The sequence below is a fragment of the Crocuta crocuta genome, unplaced genomic scaffold (assembly GCF_008692635.1).
Source record: "Crocuta crocuta isolate KB4526 unplaced genomic scaffold, BGI_CrCroc_1.0 scaffold167, whole genome shotgun sequence".
NCBI lineage: Eukaryota > Metazoa > Chordata > Mammalia > Carnivora > Hyaenidae > Crocuta > Crocuta crocuta.
Window position 1 is genome coordinate 3,817,207 of NW_027532406.1, and position 14,906 is coordinate 3,832,112.

Consider the following 14,906-nt stretch of genomic DNA (forward strand, 5'->3'; position numbering starts at 1 on the left):
AAAGGATTCTACTGCTAAGACAAAACTTGGAAGGGTGGGCGGGGGGTGGGGTGGGGTGGAAGTGTCGTGTTCTAAAGTCATACTGTCTGGGTTTTAAGCTCAACTCCATCATTTGCTAGCTGAGTTGCTCTGGGCATTTTCTAAATTTAGTCTCTATGTTTTTAAAATCAGGATAATGATACCTACCTCATAGATTATTACACTTGTACCTATCACGCAGTGACTGTTTAATCAACGTCAGCTGCTTTCATTCTGAAGTTGATGACGTAAGCGGAGTTAGTGTGATTCGTCCATTTGTTCAGCCAGCAGCACGGATACTGTGCTGGGTCTGACCCTTGAGAAGCTCACAGTTTCGTAGGAGAGAGCAATAAGTATACAAGCTTTTCCAGTTTGGTGTGATAAGTGATGTTAGACATCAGATTAAAAGTGGCTACTTTTAATCCTTCCCCACCATACTAGGGATGGGGAAAGAGCGGGGCAGGGGTAGACAGGATACTTTGGTCTGCCTGTGGCTCGTAGTCTCAGCTGCCTTCATTTTTCCCCAAAAGGTTAGGACCTTCAGAAATTGGCACCTTTTAGAGGCCTTGGCACAGTCTCTTCCTTGGCTATTTTAGAGCTTGCAACCCTGTCTTTAGACATAATTTAGCACAGAATTTCCCAAACAGCATTGTGAAGAACACTATATACTGCAATATGTTAATGGTTCTGTGGGTTTAAAAAAAAAAAGTTCCATGGTTCCAATAAGTTTGGAAAATGCAGAATTTCTTCCTGCAGCACTACTCCTGCCAACTTTTTAATATACTAGTGTGCATTATTAATCTCCAGGAGAGCCACATAGTTCCCAAACTTGATTTGCTCCAAAGTGTCTTTTAACAACTTACAGAGCTAATGCTCTTCAGAACAGTTTGAGAACCCAGGCAGGCGGCAACTACAGATTTACAACATGACAGCATGATCCAGCCCCTCCGGAGTAAAAATAACAAGTTTCATTGAGGCTCGTTCTTTAATTCTGCATGGCCCATGTGAGAATAACACCTCCCAGGCAAGTGTGAAATGTCCTTGGTGAATTCTGACCATTTGAAGAAAGAGCCTTTCTCCATGAAATAGTGTGTGTTTCCACTATAGGTCATCTCTTGTTTAGCACTGAAGAACATACTGGGCGTAAAATTAGATCTATAACCTCTCAAGTGCTGTCTGAATGATTTACCTACTCTGCTGAAGAAGGTAATGGAAAACTGAACATGACTTCTTCCCTGATGGCATCCTCTGATGGAAAAGTTAGAAATTGAGTTGGAGCTCTAGAATGAGCTATGGTTTGTAAAGCTTCAAATATTCTTACTTTTGGTGTGCCTGGCTAGCTCAGTTGGTGGAGCGTGTGACTCTTGACCTCAGGGTGGTGAGTTCAAGCCCCATGTTGGGAATGAAGCCTACTTTAATTAAAAAAAAAAAAAAAGAATATTCTTACTTTTGCCAAGAGAATAAAAAGTTTCCAGGTATGGTGAAGCCCCATTTTAGAGCACCTCAGGATATTATAGATTTGGTAAAGTTGTGAGTACAGTTGTGTCCCCTGTGCACTTTGAACTATAACTATAATACAGGAAAATAATCACACAAATATAGTTCATGGCCTTTAGTACTCATGCCCCAGCACAGGCCTACTTAGATTGAAAATCATAATTTATGACATGTTTGTCCTTAGTTTTTTTATTTATGTTTTTAAATTTATTTTTATTTATTTTGAGAGAGAGAGAGAGAGAGAGCAAGCCAGGGAAGGGCAAAGGGAGGGAGATCAAGCCCCAAGTAGGCTCTCACTGTCAGCACAGAGCCTGAGGCGGGGCTTGAACTCACAAACCGTGAGATCATGACCTGAGCCAAAGTCCGGAGTCAGACGCTTAACCAACTGAGCCACCCAGGCACCCCCTTAATTTTTTTAAAATTTACTTTTCTTGGGGCGCCTGGGTGGCTCAGTCGGTTAAGCGTCTGACTTCGGTTCGGCTCAGGTCATGATCTCACGGTCTGTGGGTTCGAGCCCCACATTGGGCTCTGTGCTGACAGCTAGCTCAGAGCTTGGAGACTGCTTCGGATTCTGTGTCTCCCTCTCTCTGACCCTCCCCTGCTCACGCTGCCTCTCTCTCTCTCTCAGAAAGAAATAAAATATTTAAAAATAAATAAATAAAATTTATTTTTCTTTTTTGAGAAAGAGTGTGTGAGGAATGGAGGGGCAGAGAGAGGGAGACAGAGGATGCCAAGTAAGCTTTCGCTGAGAGGAGTGAGCCTAAAGCAGGGCTCGAACCCACAAACCGTAAGATCATGACTTGAGCCACAGTCGGACTCTTAACCTACTGAACCACCCAGGTGCCCTGATCTTAATTTTTTACAGTCATTTTATACATACATTTTACCTTATTGTCTGACAAGCCAAGAGAATAACTTTAGCCTGTGGCATAACTCCTACAGGACTCTCTTTGCAACCCCAGGTATTTTTTTGAAGTATCAGTCATACCAAATGATCTCAGTTACCTTTTTCTCTGAAGTGACCTAGATGGCATAGCTGACCTTTAAGAATCTTTGTGGCTTTGATATTCTTTGAGTCTGTTATTTTGAGTGAGTAAAGGAGTTTTAGTCTTTTGATGTTTAAGTCCCTACTGGGTTGTTGGGAAGTTAGAAATTAGTAACGGAGTAAATTCTAACACACAACAAACTCCTGTATTCTGGACAATTATCTTCAGCAGATAAGCTGCCACCCTCTCCTGAGCCCTAAGAATCCCGTAGCATTGTCATTGTGAGGACTACAGGCCATCACACATCTGGAACACTAACAACAACTATCATTCATTGCAACTTCTGTCTGCCGGCCATAACTCTAAGTGCTTTTGGACATTATCTCTTTTAATCCTTAAGACCTAAAAGGTAGCTGGTATCATCCCCCATTTTGTGGGTAAGGAAATAGAAAATAAAACGACTTGTTCATCACTACCTAACTAAGCAGGTAGAGCCAGGATTCAAGCTCAGGCCGCTCTAATCCCAAAGTCTGCATATCCCTTCCACACCATCATGGAGTCTCTCCATACTTCCCAAAATGCTGCTGGAATTTGAAAATCTTTGCTGAAACACAACCCTGATGGCAATGAAGTTTCACCATTTTGAACCATCCTTTTCAGTAGCTTAGGAAAGACAGGATCTAGGCTGTTTATTTCCAGTTGCCTTTGGCTAAGAGTAGAGCAAAGTCCTTTTGGTAAACTATAGTATTTGGAGTTAGTGCCTTTCTCTGGAATAGAAAATATGACATGATTTTTCCCCCTACAGTTGTCTTTTCTGTTCAGAACCAGGCTCTGCAGACATACTCTGACATCTGTAGTGCGTCCTTACAGTGACATAGACTCTTAAGAGTTGTTGTCCAATCTAGCTTCTTATTGCACATAGGAATGTTTGCATAGGCACATCTGTGTTCTTCACCTTTCTAATCATACTACTCTTCTTGAAGAAACCAATCCACAGAAGCCTAAAGTCACTTAAATAAGGTCACGTAACAAGAAAAGTTGGTATCCCTTTGAAGGATACCACAGAACAGGAAAACACGTGTGTGTATACTAAACTGGCTGGTACTCCACATTGAAAATCGGATATACAGCTGTGGACCTCTCAAATTCTGATATCCACCCCTACTCATTGGTGTGGCAATGCTTTGTCACACTTTTAGATACTGTCCTCACATCTAGCATTTATTGAGAGTTAAGTATATTCTTGAAATTTGGAAGTATAAATTTTGATTTTACACTCAAACGTGAGTTTGAGTCCCTGCTACTCACTAGCTTTGTGGCCTTGAACTTAAGTTCTCAAACCCTCAGTTTCCTGATCTGTAGAATGGTGATAATAGAATATCGCTTCAGGGTTATTGTGACAGTTAATGAGACAATATTGTATAATGTACAAGATTGAAAGTACATCCATACCCAGATGCCTATTCTGGTTTTCAGCCCCTAGATATTGTCTTTCCTCTGCCTGTTTGTCTTATAAGGAGCTTATAGACTGGAAACAATCTATCCTAATATGGGAACTGAGCAAAAAGTTATTAAACAAAAAATAAAAAGAGGGAGCCTCGGTGGCTCAGTCAGTTAAGTGTCTGACTCTTAATTTTGGCGCAGGTAATGATCTCACAGTTCATGAGTTGGAGCCTCGCATTGGGCTCTGCACTGACAGCACAGAGCCTGCTTGGGATTCTCTCTCTCTCTGCCCCTCCCTTGCGTGTATGCACACATGCTCTCTCTCTCTCCTTCTCTCTGTCTCAAAATAAATAAACTTTAAAAAATTAAAAAATAAATCTACTCTAAAAAGATAAAAAATAAAATTATTACCCTAGGAACTCCTGGGGCTCACTTTTGTTTTCTTAGGAAGTAGTTAGTATCTACTGCTTTTTTTGAGTCACTTTTGAGATTCATATCAGTTTAGAAGTTATAGGTCATTAGCTTCTCCAGAGATTCATCATTCATCCCAGAATTCTTGAGATCATTGCTTTCAGCAAGCATTAATCTTACTTAAGTTCGCTGTTCCTAGGAATATCTAACCCCTATTAACATCTCTACTGTCCTTAGCGTTCAAGGGGGGAGTTTTCACTAGACCATAAACTCTTAAGGACATGAACTGTGTTTTCCACATCTTTGTGTCCTACTCTGATCCTAGAACAATTCTTTATGTATAGTAGATGTTCACTTAATGTTGAATAAACAAGTGAATTAATTTGAGACATGGTCAGATCCCAGGATGATGAAATGCTCTATTAAAAGCCTAGTGTGACGGGGAGAGTGATAGAAAACTATGTCACCTTCCTATGTCATTCCTTTTCTTGACCCTGCTGGCAAGTCACAACTTCTTTGACCCTCAGGTTAGAGTGATAGTAAGTATCTTCGAAGGTTCTTCCAGATTTGAAACTCTTGGACTCTAATTAAATCAGCTTTTTACTGAATGTGGTAATATTTTAATGGACATGTTATAGCCTAAAGTTATATCCAAATTTGTGTGAAAATGAACTAACATAATTATCAGATACATTGGAAGTCAGAGCAGTGATGTTGAGTTCCCAAAGGCAGGATGGCAGTTTTAATTTATTTTCTTGTTAAGAAATTTAAAACTTAATTAGACATGCGCCAGTGTATCTAAAGATCTAATTTGTGGAACTTGGTTTAGTAGTTGCAGAAGAGTGACAGTTCTGTGGAATGTCCCTAAAATGAGCGCAGCTGTATATGAAGTATGATTCATATAGGAACCTCAGTAGGAACCTCAGAAGGACATTCCCAACCATAAATACCTTCTCCACTTCGCTTTCTTGCTGCGTAGCCAATTAATACAAATTTAGTAGCTTAAAACAACACCTCTTCGTGACCTCAGTTTCTGTAAGTCAGAGTCTGGGCACAGCACAGCTGGCTTCTCCGCTCGGATCCTAACAGGATGTCAAGTGTAACAGGTGTCAGAAGGGCTACGTTCTCATCTGCCGGTCAGGGCCCTCTTCCATGCTCTTTTAGCTTCTTGGCAGAATTCTGTTCCTTTCAGTTATAGGACTTTTCCTTGCTGGCTGCCAGCCAGAGATCACTCTTAGGGGGCTGCTGTAGTTCTTTTCCCCGTGACCCCCCTCACAACCTGGCAGCTCACTTCTTCACAGCCAGCAGGAGACTCTCTTTCCCCAGTGTGCTGAGTTGCATTCTTTTATTATATAATTGTAATCTTGGGAGTGACTATCCCTCTTCCATAGAAAGTAAGCTAATCCCCACAAGTGGTATCCCATTATATTCACAGATCCAGCTCCCATTCAAGGAGAGGAGATTACAGAGGGTATATATACAGTAGGAATGTTGGGGACTATCTCAGAATTCTGTCCACCACACCAGCCATAATTCCAGAAATTCACACACCTTTACATTTATTCTCTGAAGACTTCTGAAGATCTGGACATTTTAACTGATTTAAGCCACGCTATCTAAAAAATAACATGGCAGCCATAAAAGTTAAGCATGAGAAGGGGTCTTGGAAATCATATAAACTCTTCCTTTGGGGGCACCTGGGTGGCTCAGTCAGTTAAGCGTCTGGCTCTTGGTTTCAGCCCAGGTTACAATCTCTTGGTTCAGTTCATGAGTTCAAGACCCTCTTGCAGAGCACTCTCTCTGTGTCTCTCAAAATAAATAAATAAACTTTTAAAAAGTATACAAATAAATCCTTCCTTTATTGTTTTTAACCTCTTCATTTACACATGAAGGAAATGGCTTGCTCAGATCAGATCACAGCTAGTTTGATACAAAACTGAGAGCAGAGATTCGAGTTCACGGACTTTCATACCTTTATTCTCCTTGGTACAAGGCACCCACTTCTGGAAGAACTTAGAAAAATTTTAGGAAACTCCATGCTTACATGTGAAAGCAGAAATAGGGAAAAGTTCACAGCAAAAACGTATGAGAGAACATCCTCCAGGCAGGCGGAGCATAAAAGCCGTCATAAAGATGTGTGGGGAACAGGTTATGTGGGAAAAAAGCTCCTATTTTATAAATTCTCTTAAAGTTTGTGGGAGGCAAGCCCTGCGCTTCAGCTCCTCATTGCATTTTGTGAAAAACATTTATATGTGAAGAGGAGTGTTGGCCAGGATTCCGTTCATTTAAGACAAAGTCATCAGTGTTTAAAATTATTCATGATGAAGGCAAGGAAACGCCAGTTCTGAAAGAAATATTTGCTTGATGAGGCAGTTTCTCTGCAGAGACCTCGTTTATCTTCCCAAATTTAAAGTCACTTAGCAATTCTAAAGATTGATTCTGACTTAACTACATTACTTTGACTATATTGTGATTTGGTGCATTGTAGAAATTCCCCAGGGAGGAAGAGCGCTGCTTTGGGGATTCGTGATTACCAGTGGGGGAGAGAGGAGGGTGGGGGTAGGATAAACTGCCTCAAATCCACATAAATAAATTAGACAAAATTGCATCCCACTGAGAAAAGAATCAGAAAGGAATTCCACCAACTGAGGAAGTATAGAGACTAGTATTTATTGCAAGCCCTGCTTTTTGGGAGACTTTAAGATTTGCTGCCCTTAGAAGCCTCTGAAGCTTTGGTGAGGCACTTGTAAAGGTGGAGAGTATTTCACCTTTTATATAATTTCAGCAAGCCAAATTAAAAAAATAATTTTTTTAATGTTTATCTTTGAGAGAGAGACACACACGGAGGGAGAAAGGGGGCAGAGAGAAAGGGAGACACAGAATCCGAAGCAGGCTCCAGGCTCTGAGCTGTCAGCACAGGGCCCAACTTGGGACTCGAACTCACGGCCTATGAGATCATGACCTGAGCTGAAGTTGAACGCTTAACTGACTGAGCCACTCAGATGCTCCTCCGTAAACCAGATTTTAAATATATCAGTTGCTTTGTCTTTAGCTATCAGAGATTCAGACTCTGCTGAAGCTGACGTCTATAGACCACCAAGAAAGTAACTTTGTAAGGGGAAGGGGGAAAAAAGTGCTTCCTCCTCAAGATTGAGGTTAGGATAAATTAGGCACTGGTTAAATGAATGATGTATCCCGTCGGTGGAGTACTGTGCAGCTGTTAAAAAGGAACTGTGTCTGTACTGGTATGGAATTCTTCCTAAGATATGTTGTTAAACGAGAAAAGGAAAAGCATATATTTAGTATACTACCATTTGGGGGGGAAGAAATGAAAAATGAATATTTGATTTTTTATCCATATTTCTGGGAAAACTAAAGATATTGGTTGTGTCTGGACAGCTAGGTGACTGAGGGATAAGGCTGGGAAGGATACTTCAGGCCTCTTGTACCATTTGAATTTTCAAACAGGTGAATTCATTACCTAATGAAAAGTGACTTTGTCAAATAGAAAGAATGAAAATTTAAAGAGTCAAAAAGGCAAAAGCAAGTGAATATGGAAAATTGATCTGCAGATAAGAGCTGGCTTTGTTATTCAGGTTTCCTTGCAAACAGCCTTGACTGGCCCTCTGTAAAATCTATCACCACCCTCTACGCTTTCTGTTCTAGCTCCCTAGTCAGGCGTTAGCATCCTTTCCTGCTTTCAGTACTTTATTCAGACCGACTCCTCCACCCTGCACCCCACAGCACCCACTACCACACGTGCACAAGTCTGGAGAGTCATCCCTTTAATCCTTTAGAATTAAAAATGTACCTCCTCCCAAATACATACTGCTCCACTGTAATCCGTGTGTCTACCAATATGTCTGATATTTCTCCTCTGCACTTCTCAATCTTAATAATGATATATATGGTCTCCTCTACCAAACTGGGTGTGTCAACTGAAATCACTGCCTAATGGTGCCGGTAGAAATGCTTGCCTTTTGTGGACAAAATATGATGAGGATTTTTGACGAAGCCAGATATAATAATGGGTGATGGCAATAAACCTTACTGTAAAGCAGTTTGCACTAGATTAAGCACGTAAACCCACTGAAGCAGTCATCTGGGCTGATGCTGTGCGGTTCAGGAAAGCTGGCTGCAGGTTTTCTCTGTGGTATGTGCTCGTATTCAGGGGCCAAGACCACCAGCAGCACCTCTGGCGAGTGGGCAGCCTGAGCACACCGAGAGGGTCAGCCTGCCTGCAGCTTCAGAGCACCACACATGACAGGGAACTGTTACCATTGTCATTATTAGTGTGCCACATTTAAACTGCTGGTTCCCTTGAATGGTGTCCTTCCCGCCTCCCCTGCCCCCCAGAATCAGTTGAAATGTGTATGTTGTATTAGCCAAAGTATCTTGGAAGAAGATACAAAAGAAAGGACAACTGTCTTTAAGGGAAAATCCTTCCCCCTATCGCCACCCCCACCCCGACCCCCTAAAGCCACCTAGGGATGGACTTAAGAAACTAAGGCATTTGTGTCATCAGCCTTGCCAGGGCTGAAGCAGAAATGTCTCCCCTCACTTCACCTTGGCCATCGCAAGCCAGCTTTTCATTTTCTCTGCTGCAGTCCAGGAAGGCAGGAAGAATCACATGGCCACACAGCTAGAGACTGTCAGCCCAACTTGGCGTATCACCTTTCCAAACACCTTTGCAATTAGGAAGAGACAGGCAGCTCCTACCTAACTGGGTCACACGCTTCATAGCTATATCTGTGCATTAGGGGCGACCGTGGGGAGGAGCTCCCAGGGCCTCCTCTGTTGCACATTTTTCATTGGGTTGCAGTTTAATAAACCTTTTGAGTTGTCCCTGAAATCATCAGTGTAAGTTCCAAGGGAATGCTAATGTCTTCCAACATATAGGGCAATCAGATCTGCGATCGAACTATAATGCTGACTCCTCACAACCTCCAGCCATTCAGTTATTCATCCCCGCCCACTCGTACTGAGTATTCTCCAGTTCGGCTTTTCTTTCATCTGAGCTGTGTCTGTTGGTTAGGGTGACACGTTTATGGGGGAACTGGTATTGTCCATATAAGGGTTCAAGTAGACCCCGTGTGTATAGGGAAAATATCAGCAGGCTGAAAGTCAAAACACCTAGATTCTAGACCTAGTCCTGCTACCAGCTAGCTGTGTGACCCTGGGCAGGTTTTTCACTTCTCTAGATTTCACACTTTCTCGGAGGCCTCTTCCAGTTCTAAGATTCTCTGGTTCCAAGTGGGTATCTAGGCTCTTATCCCTCCAGAACTCTCCCTTCTTCTATGTGACTGTTGTGGTAAATAATTTTATGTAATGTAGCTTCTGACGTTATAGTCACACAGACTCCGCCTGTGTTCTTTCTACTGTTGAACTGTCCAGTTATGGACCATGCCAGAGAGTAAACTGGGGACCTGGCACAACTTGGATTCTGCCTGAATTTTCCAAAAGGCCAAAGGGTACCCCATTTTTGAGAGCCCACTTCTGCCCTATCCCAATCTAGTAGAAATCACCCAAACTCAAGTCCATCTGTTGTTCAGGCAACCGGACCACATTTGTTCCACATTTGGAAATCTAGACCATCTCCAGGGCGAGTTCGTGCTCCATGTAGACATCTTTCAGATTAGAAAGGAGAATCCCAGCCATCAGTCAATTAGCATCATCAAACAGAGAGACCCAGATTCCAGTACCAACACCTGGTCTACACGGGGAGGTCAGACCTAGGCCGGCCGTGGGGATGGGGTGATGTTCTGCTCGCTGTGATTTAATTATGACATCCTGATTCAGGGATGTGGAAGCAAATATGAATGAGCCAACACTCAGGACCAGCTGTCAAGCACATGGCTTGTAATCTGCTGTTACCCTGCTTGTCCCAAGAGCTTGCAGTTTGACAGCTAACCAGTTGGTCAGATATTTGTTTCCTCCACTGCTCTGATTCACACCCTGGGGACCTGAGGGTCCTGCACGGGGAAAGGGCACCCCAGCTAGGCTGTTTGCTGGCCGCTAGCATCCCAGTGGTTTGAGTCACAATGACTCAGCAGCCCTGGTATTCCCGCTCTGGTACCAATGGTGTCAGAGCCCTGTCCAAGTGAGATGGAATGTAATCTCTAACTGCTCCGTCAAGAGACGGCATTTGTAATGAGGCATTCCTGCTGGTGGCCCCCAGAGGCTCCTATTCTACAACCACTTAGTACCACCTTAATGAGCGTTTCACTAAAAATTGTCAAGAGTTCTCACTGACATCTTTGGATATTATTGTAGTTAATGGTTCATTTACAGGAAAAGGCCTGTCTTCATGGGGAGAAGGATGGGCACTTGGAATATCAAGAGGAATCAACATTAGGCACTCTGCCCAGAGAGAATGGAGGGAACTGGGAAAGAGGAAAAGAGGCTAGTCATCAGCGATGATGGGAAGGTGGGATTGACGTGAAATGCAAGAAAAGGAATGGTTAGTAAACAAGCATTCCTGTGTATCTAATACTAGACAGGTTTTGATCTGTTTCTTAGAACATATTTGTTTCTCAGAATGTACTGCAAAGGGTAATTCTCAGGTACAGTTTGAGAGCATCCAGTTTCTTCTGATCTGTTTTCACTGAGCAATCTTCTGAGGTGAATTGAGTTTCCTTCTTAGATTTTCCAACTGAGAAGCGTAATAAACAGCTGTTATCATTTTAGTTCTCTTAACAGTTACTATTCTCGTGGTAAATTGGCCTGCTGATTTCTGTTCTCCCCTGGACAGTTTAGTTCGCGGGAACCAATTCTTCCTGGATCAGCAGGGGAAAACAAGTGTCTAGACCCACGAGGAGGAGTTGTTTTTTGTTTTTTTTTTTAATTTTCAAGATTACCTTTTTTTTTTTACAAATAGTTTATTGTCCAGCTAGTTTCCACATAACACCCAGTGCTCATCCCCACAAGTGCCCTCCTCCANGGCGGAGTTTTTTAAACCCTAGAATTTCTTCAGTCCTGTAGAGTCTCCTCCTCCTCTTTCAGCAGTTCAACCTCCTCTCACGAACCTCCACTGAAATAGCTTCTGCTTCAGTCTTTCACTTCCAAGGGACACTGGTTCCTCCTTCACCCCTAATTCACATCCCGGTACAGGATGAGAACACTGGCTCTTCCCGCCCTCCTGGGTAGCCGTCCCCTCAAGCCAGAGGCTTTGAACACCAAGGCATAGCCTAACTTGTGGCCAATATAGCTCTCCTCCGTCACACAGATCCTCATATTATCCGTATCCCTCCACCTCCATCCTCACCCTCAGATTCTAGAAAACACCACTAAACTGTTCTTTGCACTACTAAGCCACTTCAGCAGCGGCATCCCTTTATATGAATATAAAAAAAATCCAGTCTATAAAGAGATCAGGCAGGGGCGCCTGGATGGCTCAGTCAGTTAAGCATCCGACTCTGGATTTTGGCTCAGGTCATGATCTCACGGTTTGTGAATTCAAGACCCACATCGGGCTCTGTGCTAACAGTGTGGAGCCTGCTTGGGATTCTCTCTCCCTCCCTCCCTCCTTCTCCCTCCCTCTCTGTCTCTCCTCCACACTCCCTCTCAAAATCAATTTAAAAAATAAACTTAAAAAAAATAAAGAAATGAAGCCACTTGATCAGGGTCCCACAGCAAGGCAGCAGTGGAGCCGGGACCAGTGCTCACATCTTGTGACTCCAAGCCCGGTTTTCCTGCCACACCCCTGCCCTCCGCATTGCTCTGGTGTGTGCGTCTGCTGACCTTGGGGTCGCTGTGGTGAATACATGGAAGTAACAGAGGAGAAGTGAAAGGTCAAATGTGGAAGAGAATGACAGGAAAGAACTGAAGTTATAGGAATGAAATCAGCAGAGAAGGCACACTGACTCTAGTTCAAGTTCACACTGCTGTTGGGTCAATCTGATGTGACGTTTAGAGAGGACACTTTATTGCTAAGTGATTGATAAGTAAAAATCCTTTTCTTTCCTCCAAGGTTTACCTCACTTAAGAGTGTGTCTGAAAAAAAGAAAAAAAAAGTGGGGGGACATGGCAATAAGCAATAGCAGTGTATACATGCCGCTCATCAGGCTTGAGGATAGATGGGAGAAAAAGGCAGTGGGAATGGCCTAGCCCTTCCTGGCTTGTTTTTCAGGAGAACCCAATTCTCACATGATTGCCAGTGTTTAACAGTAAATGTCAGAAAAAGAGAACATGACAAGAGAGAAGAGATTTTCTGCTGAGGTCTGGAAGAAGAAAAACTAAAAAAGCTGCATACACTGAACTAGGGAGATGGGGGCCACTGTTATCCTGGGGGGCACAGTTGGCAAAGACAAAGTGGCTGATGGAAAGCCTGCAGGGAGGAGGGGCCAGAGCTCATCCCTGCAGGTACTTCACTGTCAGTCAGTAATTGAAGGGTGAAGTCTTAGTGTACAGACACGAGCCTCCTTATTCCCCACCTCCCATTCTTTTGCTGCCTGCTTATTCCCTTGACTTTTTATTATCAGATTCTTTCCTGCAGGAAGGAAATGCCAAGAAGGAGACTATTGTAATTTCATGCACTCTTTGGTTTTTTTTAAGGCATTGTTATGGTAATAATTTATTAGGAAAGCCACCAGTGCGTGCTCTAGACCATTAGAATCCCATCCTTAAATATCATGTGGATTTTCACCTTTTAAATTTTTCCCGTGGTGGGGAGCCTGGGTGGCTCAGTCATTTAAGCATCCAACTTTGGCTCAGGTCATGATCTCAGTTCGTGAGTTCGAGCCCCGTGTCAGGCTGCATGCTGACAGCTCGGAGCCTGGAGTCTGCATCTGATTCTGTGTCTCCCTCCCTCCCTCTTTCTCTGCCCCTCCTCTGCTTGCACTCTGTTTCTCTCTCAGAAAAATAAACATTAAAAAAATTAAAAAATGAAAATTTTTCCTGTGGTAAAATATGTATTAACATAAAAGATGCCAATTAATCCATTTTTAAGTGTACGAGTCACTGGCATTAATTACATTCAAACTGTTATACAACCATCACCACTATTTCCAAAACTTTCCATCACCCCAAACAGAAACCCGTACCCACTGACCACTAACTTCCTGCTCCCCCTGCCCACAGCCCCTGGTAACACCTAATCCACTTTTTGTCTCTATGAATTTAATGTCAGGCATTCTTACTTAACTGTATATATCTCCTAAAATGTAGCAGCCATAGAAAGAATAGAACCTGAGGTGAAAAGGAAAGGGAGTTTTGGGTTAAAAACCAAATTATGATTTTCTTAAATATGACTTAAACATAGTTGAGAACTTTTTATTATGACTGAGTACTTCAGTTCCCCCAGAGAAAGCAAAATGAAAGTCCTTCTGTTGTGCTATAAATCAGCACCTTTCTTTCCTCTTTCAGTGACCATGCAGCAGGTAGCCAGGACAGTGGCTAAAGTGGAACTCTCAGACCACGTGTGCGATGTGGTGTTTGCGCTCTTCGACTGCGATGGTGAGTGGGGCCCTGGCAGTAGACACCGTTTATGATGGAGCCTGGCAGGCAGCTCCAGGGTACTAAGACCTCCTCAGCTTACCCCTTTCTCATAGCAGCAGCTCAGCCCTCAGCCTCATGACATTGAGAAACGTAACCCCAGGTCCTGGTTTGCGTTTTTCACTTCTTAGAATTCCAGTTTGCCTGTGAGCTTAAGTTAATTTATGACCATAAAGATCTTAAATATGGAAGCAAATATATTAGACTCACCTTGCTGCTTAGTAGATCAGGAGCACACGATTCATAATTATCTGAATGTGTCTAGAAAGAAGGTGGTACCAGGGTGTCTGGGTGGCTCAGTCAGTTGAGCATCCAGCTTTGGCTCAGGTCATGATCTTGCAGTTGATGAGTTCGAGCCCCACACTGGGCTCTCTGCTGTCAGCACAGAGTCCACTTCAGATCCTCTTCCCCCCCTTCTCTGTGCGTCTCCCCACTCATGGGCACGCTTGTGCACCCACTCTCTCTCTCAATAAGTAAACATTTAAAAAGGAAGGAAGGAAGGGAGGGGAGGGGAGGGAAGAAGAGAAGGGAGAAAGGGAAGGGAAGGGAAGGGAAGGGAAGGGAAGGGAAGGGAAGGGAGAAAAAAAGAGGCACTAATCTCTCCAAGGCACATCCCAGTCATTCACATTCCATGGTAGCTGTCCGGCCCGCAGTGGTCTGTTGTGTCTGTGGCCAGTCCGTAGTTTAGCCCAGTTAAGAGATCCTGGTTCTGCTCTGGCATCATTTCTCAGCTCTTTCACCTGACACAACACTGCTACTAATATTCACAATAGAGGCTTGCCCTTTTTTTCAGTGCTCACTAAGAGCCAGGCATTGTGCTAATCCTCTGACGTAGGAACTGTTATTCACCATGGTTTCCACATAAGGAGGCTGAGACTCAGAAAGGTGAGGTAATTTTCCCAGGATCACATAGGGGGTAGTAGACAGCATAACCAGGATTTGAATCCAAGCTGTGCTGCCTCCTCTGTCCTGTATGACGTCCACTGCTTTTTTCCCAGCCAGGATTCACCATTCATCTCCCTCTAGGAAGCAAGGCTAATGCAATCCAGGAACCAGGTC

At 43.3% G+C, this 14,906-nt stretch overlaps 1 protein-coding gene across 4 annotated transcripts in view; it reads left to right on the forward strand.

Annotated features, from left to right (window-relative positions):
• Positions 1-14,906, forward strand: part of MICU1 (mitochondrial calcium uptake 1) — a 238,544-nt gene that overhangs the window by 220,394 nt on the left and 3,244 nt on the right. For all 4 annotated transcript variants that reach the window (XM_077778570.1, XM_077778572.1, XM_077778571.1 and 1 more), the window contains one exon: positions 13,719-13,808. In XM_077778570.1, coding sequence (XP_077634696.1) covers positions 13,719-13,808 — 90 coding nt within the window. The remainder of the gene's footprint in view (positions 1-13,718; positions 13,809-14,906) is intronic.